This window comes from Aotus nancymaae, unplaced genomic scaffold (genome assembly GCF_030222135.1).
Source record: "Aotus nancymaae isolate 86718 unplaced genomic scaffold, 86718_ANA_hifiasm-v0.15.2.pri h1tg000049l, whole genome shotgun sequence".
NCBI classification, from domain to species: domain Eukaryota; kingdom Metazoa; phylum Chordata; class Mammalia; order Primates; family Aotidae; genus Aotus; species Aotus nancymaae.
This window is the reverse complement of record NW_026988463.1, coordinates 32,743,043-32,764,967: the sequence shown is the minus strand read 5'-3', so window position 1 is coordinate 32,764,967 and position 21,925 is coordinate 32,743,043. Positions and strand designations below refer to the sequence as shown.

Below are 21,925 nucleotides of genomic sequence, written 5' to 3'. Positions count from 1 at the left end.
AGACGGGACTGCAGTTGCCTTCACGGCAATACTGAGGGCACCGCTGTGCCCGCTCACTCCTGCCCTTCCTGGACCTTCCCACGGGGACCTGGGGCTTCTCCTCAGTTCAGGGCCAGCCAGAAGATGTGCTGGCTGGATTAGAGGGCAGAGATGGTCTCGGACATCCCCTCAACCCCACCTCCGGGGCCAGTGGGAAACTCCAGCCACGTCCCCACGCACCTGATCTAAGACACGTGGTAGGCAGAAGGCTGGGCCAGCTGTTGGTCTCCCCCGTAGCCACCAGAGGGCAGCACAACCCTCGAGCTCGGGAAAGGCCTGGGCTGGGGTCCTGGGAATCCCTGTAGGCTTTCAGGGCAGGGATTCTACCTGGGTCAGAATCCCCCGGGCAGTGTCCTGCCCTAAAACAGCCTGATGCAGGCAGCTGGAGTACAGCCCAAGGCTTGCACTTGGAAAAGGTTCCTCGTGTAATTCCAACAAGCACACTACTGAAAGCCAGCGTTGCAGGGCTGGATATGAAAGTGGGTGAGCCTCCACACACCCCAGCCTCTGCTTGGGACAGCCCCTGTCTGTAGAAGGAGCCCCTTGGCAAAGGGGAGTGGAGCTGCATGCTGGAGGAGAGCGCAGGAATCAGCCACAGGAAAGATGAACAGTCTGGAAGGCAGTGCCCTACAGGGGGAGGGAGGCTGAGCCCAGCTCAAGAAGGGCCTGGCCCCACGTCCCGTCCCAGTGGTGAGATGGTGACATGGCCACAAGCTATGAGGTCTGGAGCTAGTCATGTACGCTTTGCTGGACCTGGGTTTCCTCACCTGGAAATGAGCTTCCAAATACTTGTGTTCTTGTAATCACAGGGCATAATGTGTATGAAAGGAAAAGTGTCGGGCATAGACAGGTGAAAAAGTCACTGTGAAACAAGCGGGCTTCAATCAATAGGATGGTCAGCCAGGCCTGCTCAGGGAGGCAGGGGCCTCATGGCAGTGCCACCTGGGGGCTTTGCCCAGACCCAGCAATGCCCAGACCGACCAGTAAGTATCCCTGGAGGTGAGACACAGGCACCAGCATTTAAAGCGCCAGGTTCTTGAAATGCTACAAGCCAAGTGGGTGAACCCCTTGAGTTATATAGTCCAGACAAGCGGTTTGCAATCTTTGTATCAGAATCATTTGGAAAACTGGATAAAAACACCATTGTGGCCGGGCGCGGTGGCTCAAGCCTGTAATCCCAGCACTTTGGGAGGCCGAGGCGGGTGGATCACGAGGTCAAGAGATCGAGACCATCCTGGTCAACATGGTGAAACCCCATCTCTACTAATACAAAAAATTAGCTGGGCATGGTGGTGCGTGCCTATAATCCCAGCTACTCAGGAGGCTGAGGCAGGAAAATTGCCTGAACCCAGGAGGCAGAGGTTGCGGTGAGCCGAGATCGCGTCATTGCACTCCAGCCTGGGTAACAAGAGCGAAACTCTGTCTCAGAAAAAAAAAAAAAAAAAAAAAAAAAAAAAACACCATTGTGTGTTGGTCCAGACAGGGGACTCAAGACCAGTACATGGGATTCTGGCTCATTAAAGGAAGAACTTTCTAACAGAGTCACCCAAAAATGGCAGGCAGTGAGCTCAGCCGCACTGGAGGGAATCAAGCAGAGACCACTCAGTCAGGTGATCAAGGGATACCAACGTTCGTGGCCACTGCAACTGCAGAGGTGGCGGCTGAGCCCAGGGGTCCCTTCCAGCCCTGAGGCTCCCTGAATGCTACTGGCGACAGAAAAGCCCAGCTTTGGGGAAAGGGGGTAGGGCCAGCCACCTACCTGCCTCTATTCTCCCCACGTGGGAGTGGCTGCTGCGGTTGCCATCGGTCTGCAGCTCTTCATCGGGCTCCTCCCACTCGGGCAGCTCTCGGCCCAGCGCCTCCAGCTCCGCGTGGAAGCTGTGGTTGGAGCAGCTTTGGAGGAAGCCAAACACCAGCAGCTTTGTGATGCGCTCATCCTGGAGGCCGGAACCATTGCTGACCTGAGGGGAAAGGGGAGTCAGGAAGACCTGGGGACCTCGGCCAGGCCATGCAGCTGGCCCGAAAGAGCCTCACAGGCCCCAGAGAGCTGAGGGACCCCATGGGCAGGAGGGCCCTGCAGGTCTCAGCAGGCAGAGGCCAGGTCTGCAGCCCCGACTTTAAGCAGCATCACCTGTAGATGGCAGGGAGGGACAGATTCTGCAGAACGGGATTCCTCTGCAGAGGAATCTGCTGGCTTTCCTGAAACACGCAGCTGGGGAGCTTCCTGCTGGGTGAGAAGGCCATGCGAGTAGCACGTGGACGCCACCCGCTATCCTGTGCTCACAGGCTTTCTTCAATCCCCTGCAGGCTTCAGCAACCTGAGCCCACCTTTCCCCTCATCTGCTTCATGGGCTCAGGAAGTACTGAGCAGATAGATTTTCAGTGACTACTGGGGAGTGGTGACCACATCTGGCACGTGCCTTTGGCCAAGCGTGGTTCACTTCGGGTGGGTGTGTCCTTAATCCAAACTCCGACCCCGAGGGGCTGGCGCTCCAGCCCCGTGGGCAGCACTGGCAGCTGCAGTGCGGCTGGTGTCTGTGCCGCGGGAGACACCAGGGGTTGGGGTGCTGCGTTTGGGGCTGTATTCTGAGCGCTTGCAGGGTCTGCAGCTGGGTGTGCCAGAGCAGAGAGGCCAAGGGTGGAAGAGAGAGCAACACCGCGAAGGGCAGGACGCTGGGATCTGCCCAGGTTCTCACAGAACAGACCTCCTCAACGGCGGCGAAGGGCCGGGAGCGCAAACAGGAGCGCAAACGGGAGCGCGGAAGGGAGGGCAGGTGGGAGCGCGGGAGGGGAGACGGGAGTGCAGGCAGAAATTTCTTTATCTTCTAAGTCCATAATATATTTCATTAAAAAAACCAAAAACCTTTTAGAGGACTTTTTTTTTTTGAGACGGAGCCTCACTCTGTTGCCCAAGCTGAAATGCAGTGGTGGGATCTCAGCTCACTGCAACCTCTGCCTCCCAAGTTCAAGCGATTGTCCCACCTCAGCCTCCTGAGTAGCTGGGATTACAGGCGCGCGCCACCACGCCCAGCTAATTTTTATATTTTTAGTAGAGACGAGCGTTAAAACTTCTGACCTCAAGTGATCCTCCTGCCTCCACCTCCCAAGGTGGGATTACTGGGGTGAACCACCGTGCTCAGCCTCTAAACCTACTTTTGATAAAAGACTTGATAGTTATTTATCGTTTTAGATCATAGGAAAAAAATATGTAAGAGAAACGATCAAGACAGAAAATCCTGCAAGACATGTTACAAAAGTGATCTAATGGAGGCAAAAATAATAAGATCAATTCCAGCACAAAGAAAAAGATGGTACTGGCTGGGCGCGGTGGCTCACGCCTGCAATCCCAGCACTTTGGGAGGCCAAGGCGGATGGATCACTTGAGGCCAAGAGTTCAAGACCAGCCTGGCCAACACGGTGAAACTCCGTCTCTACTAAAAGTACAAAAATTAGCTGGGTTTGGTGCACGCCTGTAATCCCAGCTAGTCAAAAGGCTCAGGCAGGAGAATCACTTGAACCTGGGAAGCAGAGGTTGCGGTGAGCTGAGATCGCGCCACTGCACTCCAGCCTGGGTGACAGAGCAAGACTCAGTCTCAAAAAAAAAAAGAGGAAAAAAAAAAAAAAGATGGGACCTACTCAATGTATTTTGATAAATTGCAAAAATTCTGTTCACCAAACATGGCAAAAATAGCACCAAACAACAAAAATAAAACCACTCTCATTGTCTTTGTCTTTTCAAATATCAAAGAAATCAAAGAGGCAGCAGCTGGAAGATGCTGGTAAGTGAAATAGCGCAAAGTCCTCCACGCTTCGTAAAGGAAAATTAGGAAGACTGATTTTGTTGTTGTCATTACATACAGGGTCTGTCTCGCCCTGCTGCCCAGGCTGGAGTGCAGCGGCGCGATCTCGGCTCACCACAGCCTCAAACTCCTGGGGTCAAGCAAGCCACCCACTCTGCCTCCCAGAGTGCTGGGGTTACAGGCGTGAGCTACCGTGCCCTGTCTAAAGTGGTAAATTTGCTGTTATGTGCATTTTACCATATATTTTCTTTTTTGACTACAGGAAGAAAAAAATACCTACACAGAGGCCGGGCATGGTGGCTCACACCATTTTGGGAGGCCAAGGCGGGTGCATTGCCTGAGCTCAGGAGTTCGAGACCAGCCTGGGTAACACGGTGAAACTCCATCTCTACTAAAAATACAAAAAATTAGCTGGGCATGGTGGCATGTGCCTGTAATCTCAGCTACTCGGGAGGCTGAGACAGGAGAATTGCTTGAACCCGGGAGGCAGAGTTGCAGTAAACCAAGATCATGCCATTGCACTCCTGCCTGGGCAACAGAGTGAGACTCAAAAAAAAAAAAAGAAAGAAAAGAAAAGAAATATCTACACAGATAGGGGCCAGGCATGGTGGCTCACACCTGTAATGCCAGCACTTTGGGAAGCTGAGGTGGGTGGATCACAAGGTAAAGAGATTGAGACCATCCTGGCCAACACAGTGAAACCCCATCTCTACTAAAAATACAAAAATTAGCTGGGCATGGTGGCAGGTGCCTGTAATCCCAGTTACTTGGGAAGCTGAGGCAGGAGAATCGTTTGAACCTGGGAGGCGGAGGTTGCAGTGAGCCGAGATCGTGCCACTGCACTCCAGCCTGGGTGACAGAGTGAGACTCCTACCTATTTTTCCATCTAAAAAAAAAAAAAGTTCTGATGGAAAAAAGCCTGAGCCTGAACCCTAGAATTTAAGGGAAGGTTTCAAAGTGTTTTGCTGTGACCCCAGCTCTGTGGGCCTGGACGGGTGCCTCACTGCTGCCTCAGCTTTCTCACCCCGAAAGCAAGAAAGGGGAGCGCTGGGAGTGGCGACATCCAGCCTCCTCCACTGAGGGTGCCGGAGGAAGAGAAGGGCAGGCGGGAGGGCAGCCAGGCAGGCAGGCGCCTCCGTGAGTCAGGGCACTATGCAGGTGATGGTGGTGTTCCACCTGCGAACACCTCCAGAGCACGAAGCAGGAACAGCAGTCGCCAGTGGGAAGGGACGGAGGCACCCCCAGAGCGGTCTTTTGGGCACTGACAACGAGCCTGCATCAGGATGGGGGGAGCTCCTGCAATCTCCTGTTTGTGTAACTGAATCGCTACCATGCTGAAATCCACACCATCCCCACCTCTGGAGAGGGCACCCAGCAGGGGCGGCTTGAGAACCTCCCGGGAGCCGGGGGCTCTCCATGCTCAGGACCCGCAACACAGGCCACTGGTCACTAAGCACCAAGACATTAGACTTCGCAGATGCCTCCCCAGAGGCTGCCAGGACAGCGTGAGGACCTGAGCTCAGCAGGAGGGGGCTCTGAGGCCGTGTGTGGAGAGAGGTTCCTGACCCGTGTGCTGTGATCCTGAGACTGTTTAAAGGGAAGGAGAGACAAGGAATCACTCAGGGAAAGTCCCGCTCCCAGAACTCTGCTGCTTTTATCTTTATAAAGACAGGGTCTTACTATGTTGCCCAGATTTGTCTCAAACTCCTGGCCTCAAGCAATCCCCCTGCCTCTGTGTCCCACGTCACTGGGACTCTGCATGTCAGCCACCTCGCTCAGCTATGAAGGGAAATTTAAATTAAGTGGGTTAAAAAAATTTGGAGGCCGGGCACGATGGCTCACGCCTGTAATTCTAGCACTTTGGGAGGCCGAGGTGGGTGGATCACCTGAGGTCAGGAGTTCAAGACCAGCCTGGCCATGATGGTGAAGCCCCATCTTTAAAATAAAATTAAAAAAAAAAAAAATTTGGAAACACCTTAGAGTTTACAGCACTTTTATTTGAACTTACTGATTTATTTGCTCCTCATAGCAACAGCATGGGTTAGACAAAAGTATCGGTGTCTTGCTTTTATAGTTGAGAGAATTATCTAAAACGCTTATCTAACACCCACTTTCTTGTTCTTACATCTCTTTTGTGTTTGTTTGGACAGGCTGGAGTGCACTGGCACAATCATGGCTCACTGTAGCCTCGACCTCCTGGCCTCCCAAAGTGCTGGGACCCATAGCCTATTAAATGGTCTTCAACTAAAAGCCCCCTCGCCCTTGCAGTTAGCCCCAGGCACCGTGTGGAGGGCTGTACCGAAAGCACAGCGCAAGGAAGGCGCGGGGCAGGGACAGGGATGACCTCCCAGCTCTCACCTGCTTCAGTGAAGGGGCTGGGCAGGGTTCCTCTGTGCTGAGCTGTGATAAGGGCCAGACAGGCTGAGCCTCAGCCCTCAGGCATGCGTGCTGGGGACACGTGGGCCCTCACCCCTCGCACCCCACCCTCCACAAGGCGCCCTTTAGGGGATCTGGCCTCTAACCTCGCAGTCCATGGCCTGGGCAGCGTGGCGGCTCCGGCTCACTCCTGGCTCACGGTGTCCCAGCGGCGACCTGGAAGAGGACACACACAGGGTAGGCGGCTGCTCCTGAGAAGCCCTGCTCGGGACCCCTCGGCAGGAGCACACAGCTGGCCTGGGCTCCAGAAACGGCGGCTCAGCCCAGGTCCTGGCCCAGCCAGCACGCCCTGGGTTTCTTTCTCCTTGGCCAGAGCCAAGCTTTGTTTTCCTCATTCCAGAGACTCACCTAGGCCCTGAGCACCCTGGGGCCGACTGGGGCCGATCCCATGCTGGAGTTCAGCCTTCGCGAGCCACGCCAGGAAGACCTCAGGCATCAGGGAAACAGGGCCTTAGTCTCACAAATGACTTTGTTGCCATAAAATGTAAAATGTTTATAAAGAGAGATAATGAATTTGACAATTAAAAGATTAAAGCTTCTGACTGGACGCAGTGGCTCACACCTCCTGCAATCCCAGTACTTTGGGAGGCCAAGGCGAGCGGATCACTTGAGGTCAGGAGTTTAGAGGCCAGCCTGGCCAATGTGGTAAAAGCCCGTCTCTACTAAAAATACAAAAATTAGCTGGGTGTGGTAGTGCACAGCTGTAATCCCAGCTACTCGGGAGGCTGAGGCAGGAGAACTGCTTGAACCCGGGAGGTGGAGGTTGCAGTGAGCCAACATCACGCCACTGCACTCCAGCCTGGGTGACAGAGCGAGACTTCATCTCAAAAAAAAAAAAAAAAGAATTAGCTGAGCATGGTGGGGCACCTTACCTATTTCCCAGCTACTTGGGAGGCTGAGGCCAGAGGAGTGGTTCAAGGCTGCAGTGAGCTAGGGTGGCGCCACTGTACTCCAGCCTAGGCACAGAGTGAGATCCTGGCTCTAAAATAAAAGAATGACCAGTCTGGCCAACATGGTGAAACTCCATTTCTACAAAAATACAAAATTAGCCAGGTGTGGTGGTGCAAGCCCTGTGGTCCCAGCTACTTGGGAGGCTGGGGCAGGAGGATCACTTAAGCCCAGGAGGCAGAGGTTGCAGTGAGTGGAGATTGCAGCACTGAACTCCAGCCTGGGTGTCAGAGGGAAACCCTGTCTGAAAAAAAGAGAGAGAGAGAGACAGAGATCTGTGTGGGCATCCGTATAGTAAGTGCCTTAAAAAGACGGAACAAAAATTTCTATAGAACACTGTGAATAGAATAATCCTGTTTCAGAAAGAGTGTGTGTGTGTGTGTGTGTGTGTGTGTGTGTGTGTGTGTAGACACAATATTGTGTTGAACCAAATGAAATGGCCATTTCGTAGGACAAAACCGAGCAGTGGCAATTTCACATGGTTCCTGAATACACAGAAAATAAAAAGCAAACAGAGGTGTGACAATCAGCCTGTGCCCAGGCAGAGAAGAGGTGGCGGGAGCCAGCACTGACCGGTGCCTCGCCCACCTCCCTGCCTTGGGGCTCCCCGCGGGCCCGGGGACCCTGCACTGCTGCAGGTTGCACCCCACTCCCTCACTGGGGAGCCCAGGAGAACCTGGCTGGGCGTGGCTGTGCATAACATAGGAAAGGGGCCAAGAGCAAATGACTGAGCAGCATGTGGACACAGGGAGGTGCCAGGACCCGACTCCAGGGCCATCCGCGGGCTCCACGGTGGGGGGAGGAAGGGGAGCCTGCACCCGCAAGAGACGAAGCACAGGACAGAGCGCACCCCAGGAAACACACCATAGAGGCTACAGCAGCCCCCAGGGCCACTGCCCAGGCCACGGCACAGTGGACCAGACCCTGGCCTCCCCAGCAAGGTCTGGAGCCCCCGCCCCTCACCACTTCATCCTCCAAGGAACAACTTCAGGGGTCTCTGTGGGGAAAGTGCTCACTGTCACCCCTGAGCTCACAAAACCAGCTTCCTTCACACTCAGACACACGCCCACGCCACAAGCAGACCGTGGCCACCTCGGAACTGCAGCGAGCCCCCAGCAGATGCGAACACTGTGTCTCAGGCAGTGGTTCTCAGCCAGGCGACATGGACACCCAGGGACTATCTGGTGCTGTCTGCGGACACTTAGTGGGTGAGCTCCTGGCACCTAGTGAGTAGCGGTCGGGGCACTGCTGAACACCCTACAATGCTTAGGGCAGCCCACAACTCATCCGGCCCAAAATGCCACTAACCCACACCAGTGTGTCATATACACAGAATACCACTAACCCACACTGGTGTGTCATATACACAGAGGATACCACTAACCCACACTGGTGTGTCATATACACAGAGGAATACCACTAACCCACACCGGTGCGTCATCTACACAGAGGAATACCACTAACCCACACCAGTATGTCATATACACAGAATACCGTTAATCCACACCGGTGTGTCATATACACAGAGGAATACCACTAACCCACACCGGTGCATCATATACACAGAGGAATACCACTAACCCACACCGGTGCATCATATACACAGAGGAATACCACTAACCCACACGGGTGCGTCATATACACAGATGAATACCACTAACCCACACCGGTGCGTCATCTACACAGAGGAATACCACTAACCCACACCAGTATGTCATATACACAGAATACCGTTAATCCACACCGGTGTGTCATATACACAGAGGAATACCACTAACCCACACCGGTGCATCATATACACAGAGGAATACCACTAACCCACACGGGTGCGTCATATACACAGATGAATACCACTAACCCACACCGGTGCGTCATCTACACAGAGGAATACCACTAACCCACACCAGTATGTCATATACACAGAATACCGTTAATCCACACCGGTGTGTCATATACACAGAGGAATACCACTAACCCACACCGGTGCATCATATACACAGAGGAATACCACTAACCCATACCGGTGCATCATATACACAGAGGAATACCACTAACCCACACCGGTGCATCATATACACAGAGGAACACCACTAACCCACACCGGTGCATCATATACACAGAGGAATACCACTAACCCACACGGGTGCGTCATATACACAGAGGAATACCACTAACCCACACCGGTGCGTCATCTACACAGAGGAATACCACTAACCCACACCAGTATGTCATATACACAGAATACCGTTAATCCACACCGGTGCATCATATACACAGAGGAATACCACTAACCCACACCGGTGCATCATATACACAGAGGAATACCACTAACCCACACCGGTGCATCATATACACAGAGGAATACCACTAACCCACACCGGTGCGTCATATACACAGAGGAATACCACTAACCCACACGGGTGCGTCATATACACAGAGGAATACCACTAATCCACACGGGTGCGTCATATACACAGAGGAATACCACTAACCCACACGGGTGCGTCATATACACAGAGGAATACCACTAACCCACACGGGTGCGTCATATACACAGAGGAATACCACTAACCCACACCGGTGCGTCATATACACAGAGGAATACCACTAACCCACACCGGTGCATCATATACACAGAGGAATACCACTAACCCACACGGGTGCGTCATATACACAGAGGAATACCACTAACCCACACCGGTGCGTCATCTACACAGAGGAATACCACTAACCCACACCAGTATGTCATATACACAGAATACCGTTAATCCACACCGGTGTGTCATATACACAGAGGAATACCACTAACCCACACCGGTGCATCATATACACAGAGGAATACCACTAACCCACACCGGTGCATCATATACACAGAGGAATACCACTAACCCACACCGGTGCATCATATACACAGAGGAATACCACTAACCCACACCGGTGCATCATATACACAGAGGAATACCACTAACCCACACGGGTGCGTCATATACACAGAGGAATACCACTAACCCCCACCGGTGTGTCATATACACAGAGGATACCACTAACCCACACCGGTGTGTCACATACACAGAGGAATATCACTAACCCCGGTGTTGGGCATGTGAACAGCTTAACATCGTCACCACTAGGCCGGGCGTGGTGCACACCTCTAGTCCCAGCTACTTGGGAGGCTGAGGCAGGAGATTTGCTTGAACCCGGGAGGCGAGGTTGCAGTGAGCTGAGACCGTGCCATTGCACTCCAGCCTGGGCCACAGAGCAAGACTCTGTCCCAAAACAACATTGCCACCACTAAAGACAGGGCTGTGATGAGTACCCTGGTGGGATAACAGGGGAGAGATGCTATGGCAGTCTCCGGAGAGGACAGGGTGAGGGCAGCTCCCCTGGGCTGTGCCTCGAGGTCACAGGGCCCAGACCCTGGGGGCCTCATACCCTGGGACATGAGGCCGCCTTCCCTGGTCAACGGCCTTGGAGGGCTTAAGGAGCGGGAGTGGCAATGTTAGGCCTGGCTGGTCAATTTCGGGCAGAGCATCAGCCCTGCATTGGGTCACCTCTGACTTCATCTGTCACTTAAGTAGAAATCCAGTGAGTCACTATCAGCTGTTGAGTGTGCCCAGGAGGGTGTGGACGCAGACGAAACCACAGAGGCTCCCCAGTCAACAGCGGCTCTGCTCTGATTCTGACCAAGTTGCCAGGAAGAAGGAAACTCAGCAGGGCCAGTGGGAAGATGCCAAGGCAGGTGGGAAACGGGAAATATCCCCGCCTTCCTCAGTGAGGCTGCCCTGATGCCAGGAAGCTCACAGCCAGGATCCCCATGCCCTCGCAGTGAGCAGGGTGAGGCAGAGCCCTGCATGCGCCATTCCCCAAGTCTCTAGGACTCAGCAGCCACCCACCAGGCACCGCCAGGCTCCCCACGCCCCCCCATTCCTCACTGCAGCCTCGCCAGGCAGGTGCTTCCGCCCCGGTTTCAGAGACACGGCTGAGGCCCCAGGGTGCCCCGGGAGGGCCAGGGGACAGCTCCGCTGCTGCTGCTCCCCAGTATGCTCAGATGCCAGCTTTGCTTCCGAAGCCCATGGGCCTCCCACGCAGCCTGGAAGCCAAATGTCCCGGAACTCACTGAAAACGCCACATGGGTGGTTGGATAGAGGCGTGGGCCACTGGGGACAGGTACAGCACAGGTGCTCCGGAGGAAGGTGTCTAAGGGACAGGTCTCTGCAGGCCAGTCCTCTCCTTGGCTAACATGTGGTCATCCCTGTCTTCCTGGTCCCACTCACGGGGGACAGCCGACTCATTGAATTTCTTTCTTCTTTGAGACGGAGTCTCACTCTGTCACCCAGGCTGGAGTGCAAAGGCGTGGTCTCGGCTCACTGCAACCTCTGCCTCCTGGGTTCCAGCGATTCTCCCGCCTCAGCCTCCCGAGTAGCTGGAACCACATTCAGTTCCCTCAGCAACCAGTCACATTCTGCAGGACTCAGAGCCAGCGTCCACCCTCACCAAGCCCTGGCTGGCGGCGGGGGTGGTCTGAGAGCCGCTGAGACGATGTCACGTGGAAGCCTGGGCCCCGAGGCTTTGAAGGACACTGGTGAAAGCGCCGGGGCAGCCCCTCCCCACACGGGGAACGTGAGCATGGGGCGAGCCACAGTTGTTTCTCATTAACAATTTTCTAACTGTTATGAGATGCATCTGGCCAGTGTTTCCTCCGAATGAAAATCTCCTCTGCAGAGCAAGGGAGGGCCCTGATGAGCGCCCTGCCTCCCGCCAAGCCTGGATCTCCTGAAACGCTGCCACGAATCGCATTCATACACACGCCGAACCAAGGAGCTTGTGTTAGAAAACCACTCCTCCCGTGCGGGTCTTACCAGATCACACGTAAACCTCATGATGTTTATGTGTTTTTCTCTTTATAAGGTGAATGATCAAATCTTCGTGATTTTCCAGGGGCACTCGGAGTCTCAGGACAGTTTTAGAGGCAACCGGGACAGTTAAGGCAAGATCGCGGGCGTCTGAGACTTCATTATCCATTAACAAATCAAACCTGATCTTTCACAAGTGAGGAACCTTTGTTCTTTGTTTTTACCCCTTAAATAAGCAAGGGCATAATAAAGTCAACATAAAGCATCAAAAATGATTCTGCTGTACAGAACCTCTGCCATCCAGGTGGATTACACAGAAGGGATACAATAATCTCATTTTGAAGGCAAAGGCGTTCATGAGTCAACAAGGCAAAACCATCGAGGCCAGCAAACTTTGCTAAAATCGTGACATAATTCGTAGCTGCTTTTCGGCTCAGGTCCTATGATGAGAAAAGGCACATACCTAGTTTTGCCCTTCACAGTTTTTTTTGTCATTTTTACCATATTCTGGAACACACTGGGAAATCACTTCTGGATAGAGTGTGGACCAGGATATCCTAGGTGCCTGAGGCCCTTTTCCGAGATTCTGTGAGGTCCAAAGGCTACCATAACACAATTTCCTCCATCATTCTCTCACGAGGGGACAGTGGACTTTCCCAGAGGCTGAGTGAGAGAGATACTGCCATAACTGAGAATCCGGGTATGCTCTATTCAGTCAGACTCCTAGGAGATCTGCAGAAACACTGACGCAATGCTGTTCTTCTCAACAGAAACCTTTTGTTTTATAAAATAGTTATTTAAAAAAATATTGGCCCGGTGTGGTGGCTCACGAGTGTAATCCCAGCACTTTGGGAGCGAGAGGCGAGTGGATCAGTGAAACCCCATCTCTACTAAAATACAAAAATTAGCTGGGCATAGTGGTGCATGCCTGTAATCCCAGCTACTCAGGAGGCTGAGACAGCAGAATTGCTTGAACCCAGGAGGCAGTGGTTGCAGTGAGCCGAGATCAGGCCACTGCACTCCAGCCTGGGCAACAGAGCAAGACTCAGTCTCCAAAAAAAATAATAAAATAAAATACAGCAATTTCGGCCTGGCGCGGTGGCTCAAGCCTGTAATCCCAGCACTTTGGGAGGCCGAGGCGGGTGGATCACGAGGTCAAGAGATCGAGACCATCCTGGTCAACATGGTGAAACCCCGTCTCTACTAATACAAAAAAATTAGCTGGGCATGGTGGCGCGTGCCTGTAATCCCAGCTACTCAGGAGGCTGAGGCAGGAGAATTGCCTGAACCCAGGAGGCGGAGGTTGCGGTGAGCCGAGATCGCGCCATTGCACTCCAGCCTGGGTAACAAGAGCGAAACTCCGTCTCAAAAAAATAAATAAATAAAAATAAAGCAATTTCACACATTTAAAATGAGTTTAAGTCATAACCTAATTATGACTTTTAACCAAAGGAACTGACTTCCATTTTATGGCGAACCTCTGGCTGACGGTTGAGAGCTGTCTGCCAGGTACACGTTTAGCAGATGCCTGTGGGCACACACATCACAGCCTTCACAGCCACGTGCGCCCTGCTATGCTTTCTCAATGTGGAAACATCCTCACGCGTGCAGGCCAAGATAGGGCCTCTTTTTAGAGCTGAAGAAACATAGGTATACCTAGTAATCAGTGTCTTGCTGAGAAAGTGTGGCGATATCCAAAGAATACCTACTAAACTCCATTTAGTATCAGTCCAAGGTTTTAAGTTACCAAAGCTTTATCTTGGTACAGTTCACTGTTGGAATAATGAATACATTTGAACCCAAACTTGTATTTTTGATAATCTTAAACATTATGTAAGAGTAATATTAGCTGATTTGATAGGTAAAGTCGTAGTTTAGGGGAGAAAGCCAGGTAGAATAAAGTATACACCTGTATTATATGTATATATATTTTTTGGTGATGGAGTCTCACTCTGTTGCCCAGGCTGGAGTGCGGTCATGCGATCTCAGCTCACTGCAACCTCCACCTCCTCCCGGGGTCAAGCAATTCCCCTGCCTCAGCCTCTGGAGTAGCTGGGATTACAAATAAGCGCCACCACGCTCAGCTAATTTTTGTATTTTTAGTAGAGACGGGGTTTCACCATGTTGACCAGGATGTCCTAGATCTTCTGACCTCCTGATCTGTCTGCCTCGGCCTCCCAAAGTGCTGGGATTACAGGTGTGAGCCACCACTCTCAGCACACCTGTATTATATTTAAGACCGTTGAAGACAAGACATCGCTTTTTAAAAGCCCAAAATATCGATTTAGTCTCATTTGCCAAACATTTACTTCAATTATGTGAACTTAGATGATTATTGCTACTATTATTATTGGAGACAGGGTCTGGCTCTGTCCCCCAGGCTGGAGTGCAGTGGCACAATCACAGCTCACTACAGCCTCAACCTCCCGGGCTCAGGTGATCCTCCCACCCCAGCCTCCAGAGCTGGAACTACACGCACGACCACCACGCACAGCTAATCTTTTATTTTTGGTAGAGACAAGGCCTTGCCATGTTGCCCAGGCTGGTCTCGAGCTCCTGGGCTCAAGCCATCCTGCCTGCCTCAGCCTCCCAAATTGCTAGGATTATAGGTGTGAGCCATTACACCTGGCCTGAACTTAAAATTCTTAAAACATTCCTGAGTTTGTTTCTGCAAGAAGAATTTCTTTTTAAATTTAAAGTCTAGTGCATTTAAATTACTAGAAGTACAGCTTGGTGTGGTGGCTCACACCTGTAATCCCAGCACTTTGGGAGGCCGAGGCCAAGGCAGGTGGATCACGAGGTCAGCGGTTCGAGACCAGCCTGACCAACATGGTGAAACCCCATCCCTACTAAAAATACAAAAATTAGCCAGGCATGTTGGCGTGTGCCTGTAATCCCAGCTACTCAAGGAGGCTGAAGCAGAAGAATCACTTGAACTTAGGAGGTGGAGGTTGCAGTGAGCCGAGATCATGCCACTGCACTCCAGTCTGGGTGACAGAGCAAGACTCTTGTCTCAAAAAAAAAAAAAAAAAAAAGGCCAGGTGCAGTGGCTCATGCCTGTAATCCCAGCACTTTGGGAGGCCAAGGCAGGCAGATCACCTGAGGTCAGGAGTTTGAGATCAGCCTGACCAACATGGAGAAACCTTGTCTCTATACAAAATTAGCTGGGCACGGTGGCGCATGCCTGTAATCCCAGCTACCTGGGAGGCTGAGGCAGGAGAATCCCTTGAACCCACAAGGCAGAGAGAGGTTTCAGTGAGCCGAGATCACGCCATTGCACTCCAGCCTGGGCAACAAGACCGAAACTCCATCTCAAAAAGAAAAAAAAAAGAAAGAAAGAAAATGGCTAGGCGTGGTAGCTCATGCCTGTAATCCCAGCACTTTAGGAGGCCGAGGCATGCAGATCATGAGGTCAGGAAATCAAGATCATCCTGGTTAACATGGTGAAACTCCATCTCTACTAAAAATACAAAAAATTAGCTGTACGTGGCGGCACACACCTGTAATCCCAGCTACTTGAGAGGCTGAGGCAGAATAATTGCTTGAACCCGGGAGGCAGAGGCTGCAGTGAGCCGAGATCTCACCACTGCACTCCAGCCTGGGCAACAAGAGTGAGGCTCCGTCTCAAAAAAAAAATGATAACAAATAAATAATTAGAAGTACGATTTTCTTATGTTCTCGAAATCTTAGAAATATTTGCTTATATAAGCTCATCACAAGCCAATTAGAATAGATTTTCTCCAATTCAAGATACTTCAATTGTCCTTCTGGGTGGACACAAAATTCTGAACTGAACTGAGCTCAAAAGAATCTAAGGCCACAGAGAGGGAAGTGCAGCCATCCAGATTCTCCGCATCTTGCCACAGAGAACTGATCTGGGTCATCCGCCTACAAAGATGAGCCAAGAATACAACCACAAACCAATCACGGATGCCACCAGGTCACGGGCAAGCCAGAAACCATCAGAACACAGAATCAGGGGCGGGGAGACAGACACGGAGAGAAAACGGAGAAACAGCGTCCGCGAAGCGCAAAGTTCTGCAAAGTTCCACTGCTGCTTGAATTTGCCTCCGGTAGCCAAGAAAAGACCAGCACTTTGGGAGGGAGGCCGAGGCAGGAGGATCGCTTAAGCCCAGGAGCTCGAGACAAGCGTAGGCAACATAGTGAGGCCCTGTCTCTACAAAAGATACGAAATAAAAAATGAATGAAAATTGATACCTGCTGCTGGGCGCGGTGGCTCACACCTGTAATCCCAGCACTTTGGGAGGCCGAGGCGGGTGGATCACCAGGTCAACAGATCGAGACCATCCTGGTCAACATGGGGAAACCCCGTCTCTACTAAAAAATACAAAAATTAGCTGGGCATGGTGGCAGTGCCTGTAATCCCAGCAACTCAGGAGGCTGAGGCAGGAGAATTGCCTGAACCCAGGAGGCGGAGGTTGAGATGAGCCGAGATCGCGCCATTGCACTCCAGCCTGGGTAACAAGAGCGAAACTCAGTCTCAAAAAAAAAAAAAAGAAAAGAAAATTGATACCTGCTGTGACATGAGTGACACTTGGAAACATGCTACATGAAAGAAGTGGAACACAAAAGACCGTAGAGGCTGCAGGGAGCCGAGATCGAGCCGGTGCACTCCAGCCTGGCGGCAGAGCAAGACTCCGTCTCAAAAAAAAAAAAAATCAGCGGGGTGTGGTGGCTCACACCTGTGATCCCAGCTACTCAGGAGGCTGAGGCAGGAGAATTGCTTGAATCCGGGAGGCGGAGGTTGCAGTGAGCCGAGATTGCATTGCTTGAAACTGAGCTTTCATACAACTGTGTGATTCCAGTTGCATGAAAGTTCCTTAACGTGTAGATCCATAGGCAGAAAGATCAGGGCTGCCAGGGCTGGGGAGGCGCTGACCGTGTGTCTGGAGCTTCTCTTTGGGGTGCTGAAACGTTCCGCCTGTACATGGTGGCAATGGTTGCACAAATGTGAATACACTAAACTGCTGAACTGTACACTGTAAATGGGTGAATTTTATGGCATGTGCATTATGTCTTGATCAAATGGTTTTTGACAAGGCAGCCAGCGGGAGAGGGCATGACAAGGCGAGGGCCTCTTCAGGTGACTGGGGCCCCTCCCAGAGGTCGGAGGCTCCACCACAGGCCCCGGAAGTCAGTGGCCCAGCAAGCTCCAGGCCTCCATGACCCAGGCATCCTGCCTCCCTCCCCTGCCCAGGCTCTGGGCTTCTGGGTGGGGCATGGTGGCTGGCAAGGGAAGACAGGTGTCCCTCAGCTACTCCAGAAGCCCTGGTGAGCCTCTGCCTGCCCCTGCCCTGCCCCCGAGCTCTCTGTAGACTCTGTCCTGAGGAAGAGGGCTGTCACAACGTCCCAGGCAGAGTCCAAGTCAGGGCAGAGCCCTCACAGAGCACAGGAGGGCCCGTGCTGCACCAACGCCGTGCTCCTGCCTGGCAGAAATGCCACCAGCCCCTGGCAGAAATGCCTCCCCTCTCCTACGAAGGGGCTGGTGACCTGGGGAGTGGCTGGCTGCTGGTGTGAGGACACAGGGGACCCTTCCACAAAGGCCCCCAGCTGGGCTCCCTGCTCAGCTGGCCAGGTTTGGGGCTGGATGTCTGCAGGGTCCTCAGAGGTACCCAGAGGGAGAAACAGGCTTTGGGGAAGGTGGTGTCACGTGGGGCCAGGGTCCTCACAGCCAGGCCCCATCTCTCCCTGCCTGGATTTCAGGGGAAGTTGGGCAAGGAGGGCACGGGGGCCACAGAGGCGCACCCTGAGGCTGCGTCACCCAGAGCGCCACCTGCCTTTCCAGGGCACAGCAAGGAGGTGCCTGCTGGAAGGGTCCTGGGGACAGCCCATCAAGGTGATTTTATCTTCTCATAGCGTGCCTGCCTCGGTTCCGGGACCAGGACGGAGTCCAGCCTGCCTGGGGTCCCTCTACTGACCCCACCACACACAGAGGCAGCTGGGCCCACAAGGCAGCCATCCCAAACACAGTGACCTCCAGCACCCAAAGCTCAGAGTTCCCAGCTGAACTCAGGAGGCACCCCACCTTCCTGTCTCCAGGGAGATGCCGGCTGGTGCAGAAGCCATTCCCAGTCCTGATGCCAGTCCTGGTCACATGGTGCCCTGCCACGCTGGGGGGTGGTGCACGTGCCCGCCGGCCTCCTGAACCCAGGCAACAGACACCCGTGTCCTCAGGCCCAGCCGCACTGTCACAGAACCTCAGTTCCTCAGGGATGGCCTCTCTGCGGGACTTCCCCCAAGGGACGCGCTGCTGCCTCCCAGGGGCCTTCGTGCCACTGGCCCTTCTTTCCACCCCATATGCTGCCCCTGCCTACTCCCTTCCCTGGCCCTGGGTCGTCACTCCTGTCCTGTTCTCCTGCTGTCCCCACCCCAGCCCAGACCCCAGATGGCTCTCCCTAAAAAAAACACCTGAACACCGGAGAAGCACAATCCCTCAAGCCCATCTGCATCTGAAGAACTCTCGTGCACTCCCAGCCCAGAGCTGGAAGCTCTAACGATGGACGGGTCACGTCCGGCTTTGAACGTGCAATGTGATCTCACCTTCCCCATCCGTAAAAGAGGATACTCCCTGCCTTGTGGGATCACATGCAGTAATAGAAAAAGCACCTGACATGTGACACCCACTGAGAGAAGGTTTTCCCTTCTCTTTGGTTTTGGGAAAGAATGGGGAGGCTCCAGCAGGAGCTGCTGGAACACGGCCTGTCCTGGACCCAGGGCTGCAGTCACCTAACACTCTCCCAGACATGGGGGAGCTTCACAGAATGACTGTGAGAAACAAAATGAGACATTCAGTTACACAAATTGAACCAAACACCGAGGCACAGATGCCCATAACAGAAATAGAGCAGCTACGGCCGGCCTTGGATAAACGCTCTTGGCCAAAGGGCCATGGCAGCGGAGGGGAGGTTCAGCAGCTGTCCCCAAACACACAGAGCATTTGGAACTCCCAAGCCCAGCCAGTCCCACCAGGCCACAGCATACACTTCCCTTCCTCTGAAGAAAGGGGGTTTGTTAAGCCAACGAGGAGGGAAGCCAAGGGCTGCTTCTGGGCGCCAGCATGGCTGTGAGCATGGAAGCGGGCTGAGCCACAGGCTGGGGGATCCATGCAGACCAGGCAAAGCCCAGGCAGGACGCTCTACAGAAAGCTCCCTGGGGATCTGGACCCCGAGCCAGACTGAGCCCCAGCCCCAGAAGACAGATGTCTCCTCTCCTGGGGCCACAGCAGCCACAGAGGCCACTGACGGCTTCCACTAGGACAGTGTGTCCCGGTTACTCCACATGCCTAAAAGTGCCAGCCCCCTTTCAGGTCTGGTCTATAATCCAGATGGCGGTCTTTCTCCTTTAAAACCCCACTTCCCGCCTCCCACCCCTGCCACAGCCAAGCTGATGGGATTCAAGGAGTGCGGTGGTGCAGTCACAGCTCACTACAGCCTCGTGCGGCGGTGCAGTCACAGCTCGCTAAACCCTCGTGCGGCGGTGCAGTCACAGCTCACTACAGCCTCGTACGGCGGTGCAGTCACAGCTCGCTAAACCCTCGTGCGGCGGTGCAGTCACAGCTCGCTACAGCCTCGTGCGGCGGTGCAGTCACAGCTCGCTAAACCCTCATGCGGCGGTGCAGTCACAGCTCGCTACAGCCTCGTGCGGCGGTGCAGTCACAGCTCCCTAAACCCTCGTGCGGCGGTGCAGTCACAGCTCGCTAAACCCTCGTGCGGCGGTGCAGTCACAGCTCGCTAAACCCTTGTGCGGCGGTGCAGTCACAGCTCGCTACAGCCTTGTGCGGCGCTGCGTTCACAGCTCGCTACAGCCTCCACCTCCAGGGCTCAAGCAGTCCTCCCTTCTCAGTCTCCCAAAGCCACTTCCACCTTTTCTTAGTTGATGGCTTCTTCTACAGCAAAGGACCCCGAAAACAAACACCTAACAGGCCAACCGAGAATCCAATGTGCAAGGCAGCAGCAGCTCCAGAAATAGCTGCTTTGTGGTCCGTTTGCCTTTTATGTGAAACTTCCCTATTTTGGGCCAATGCAGGCAGAAACAGAAAAGGAGGAAGAGGAGGGAAAAGAGGCTGTGTTGGGGCTGGCGGGGATCGGGGGGCTGTGGAAACCTGCCAGGAGTGGCTCTTGGGGAAAAACCCACTGGGAGGGTTCTGGGTCCCTGCCCAGGAAGCATCCCCTCTCCCACACGTGTCCCTCGCTGCCTGGAACCTGGGCTGCCTTCCTCCCAGGGGCTCACAGGGGAGCGAGGCCAGAGAAAGGCTCCACACCCCCGGTGGCCTGACAGGTGTGAAGCGTGGAGGGGCGTCTGGGCAGTGTGCATGACGCTCGGAGCTGAGACCCTGGAGTCCGACTCCCTAGGTTGCGACTCCAGACAAGTTACTTAACCTCTCCTTGCCTCAGTTTCATTACCTGGAGAATGGGGATGCTTCCCCAGTCTGACCACCGTGATGTCCAGAAGAGCCAGTCAGCACACATCAAGTGCTCCGTGAGCGTCTGGCACACACGTGGTTTTCTCTGTCCTGTGCTTCAGCCCCGTTAGTGTCTTCTTCAGATCTGTCTCCTTCACTGGCCTGGGGCAAGGACACGTGTGGCCGCTGAAGGTGTTAGGCCAGGTGTGGCAGCCGTGGAGCTGCTAGTTAGGCCCTGTGGGTGGGTAGGGGCAGGCACCCAGGGGACACTCCAGGCCTGTACTCCCTTCCATAGCCCCAGTCGGCAAGTGGTGACCAGATGTACGACTCCAGGAAGTATTTCCAGAGGAGAGCTCTAGGGACAGGCCTCTCACGGGCTGACAGCCAGAAAGCCGGCACTCCGCGTCCCCTGCCTCAGCGTGCAGTCCCCGCTTGGGTGGGTGCTCAGCCTGGAAGCTGGATAGCACAGCCCTCCACCTGGCACTGGAGAGAGGCTGACCCATGGCCCTTGTGCTTAGAAGGCAGGCTCTTGCATCAAATGTCCACCCACCTTCATCACTCTCAGCCATCCTTCTCAATCCAGGGGACTGGGCACTGCTCACTGCAAATGCATGGGTCCCTCAGCTCCTCCAATCAGCATCCTCACGTCAGCTGAGCCTGTGAGCACCCCTAGGCAAGGCCTCTGAGCCAGGCGTGCGACACCCAGGCACCAGATCCCCTGCATGCATCACCCTGGGGCCACAACCTGCTTCTCTCTCTGGCAAGCTCCTGCCCATCCCTGAGACCACCGGACAGCCACCGTCTCTGCCAGTCCTGCCCAACATCCTCAGACAGCACTAACAGCCCTCACCAGCCGCGGCAACTCTGCACCCCGGCACCCCGGCACCCCTGGTCTCGGTCGCCATTCACACTTCACCAGCCGAGACGTCCCTGTGCCCGTCCTGGGAGATGCCCGCCTTTAAACCCCAGCCACGAACTGCTGCCCCCGCATTTCCTCGTCCCTCCCTGGGCAAGAGGGGCAGAAGGGACAGGGACGCACCTTCCGGCCGCAGGCAGCGGCCTGGTCAAGGTCCTCCGCCCAGCAGTGCCTCCATGGAGCTCTGTGTACCTCAGTTCCTGATGCCAGAGGATCCCTCGGCGCTCCCCGCACCCTTGAGCCCCCAGCTCACGGAACCTGGTCTCAGCCATCACTCCCAGGGGACTGCAGGTGCACGTTCAGGCCCAGGAGCGCTCTCGCCATCAGAGCCCGCCCAGCACAGCACGGGGGGAGTCCGAACGTGGAGGAGCCAGGTCCTCTGCAGCGCCCCGTGAGGAGGGGGCCGGAGGTGTGGATAAGCTTCCGGGAAGGGGCGCGGGTCCATCTGCCCCTCTTGCTCCAACCCCGCCTGCAGGTGAAGCCCACTCAGCCCCAGACTGGCCCAGCCGAG

At 54.2% G+C, this 21,925-nt stretch overlaps 1 protein-coding gene across 1 annotated transcript in view; it reads right to left on the bottom strand.

Annotated features, from left to right (window-relative positions):
- Positions 1–21,710, bottom strand: part of BID (BH3 interacting domain death agonist) — a 29,659-nt gene extending 7,949 nt beyond the window's left edge. The window contains exons 1-3 of the mRNA XM_012454247.2: positions 21,607–21,710; positions 6,362–6,431; positions 1,799–2,000 (exon numbers count right to left, since the gene is read on the bottom strand). Of these exons, the coding sequence (XP_012309670.2) occupies positions 1,799–2,000; positions 6,362–6,431; positions 21,607–21,686 (352 nt within the window). The 5' untranslated portion in view covers positions 21,687–21,710. The remainder of the gene's footprint in view (positions 1–1,798; positions 2,001–6,361; positions 6,432–21,606) is intronic.
- Between the last annotated feature and the right edge of the window lie 215 nt (positions 21,711–21,925).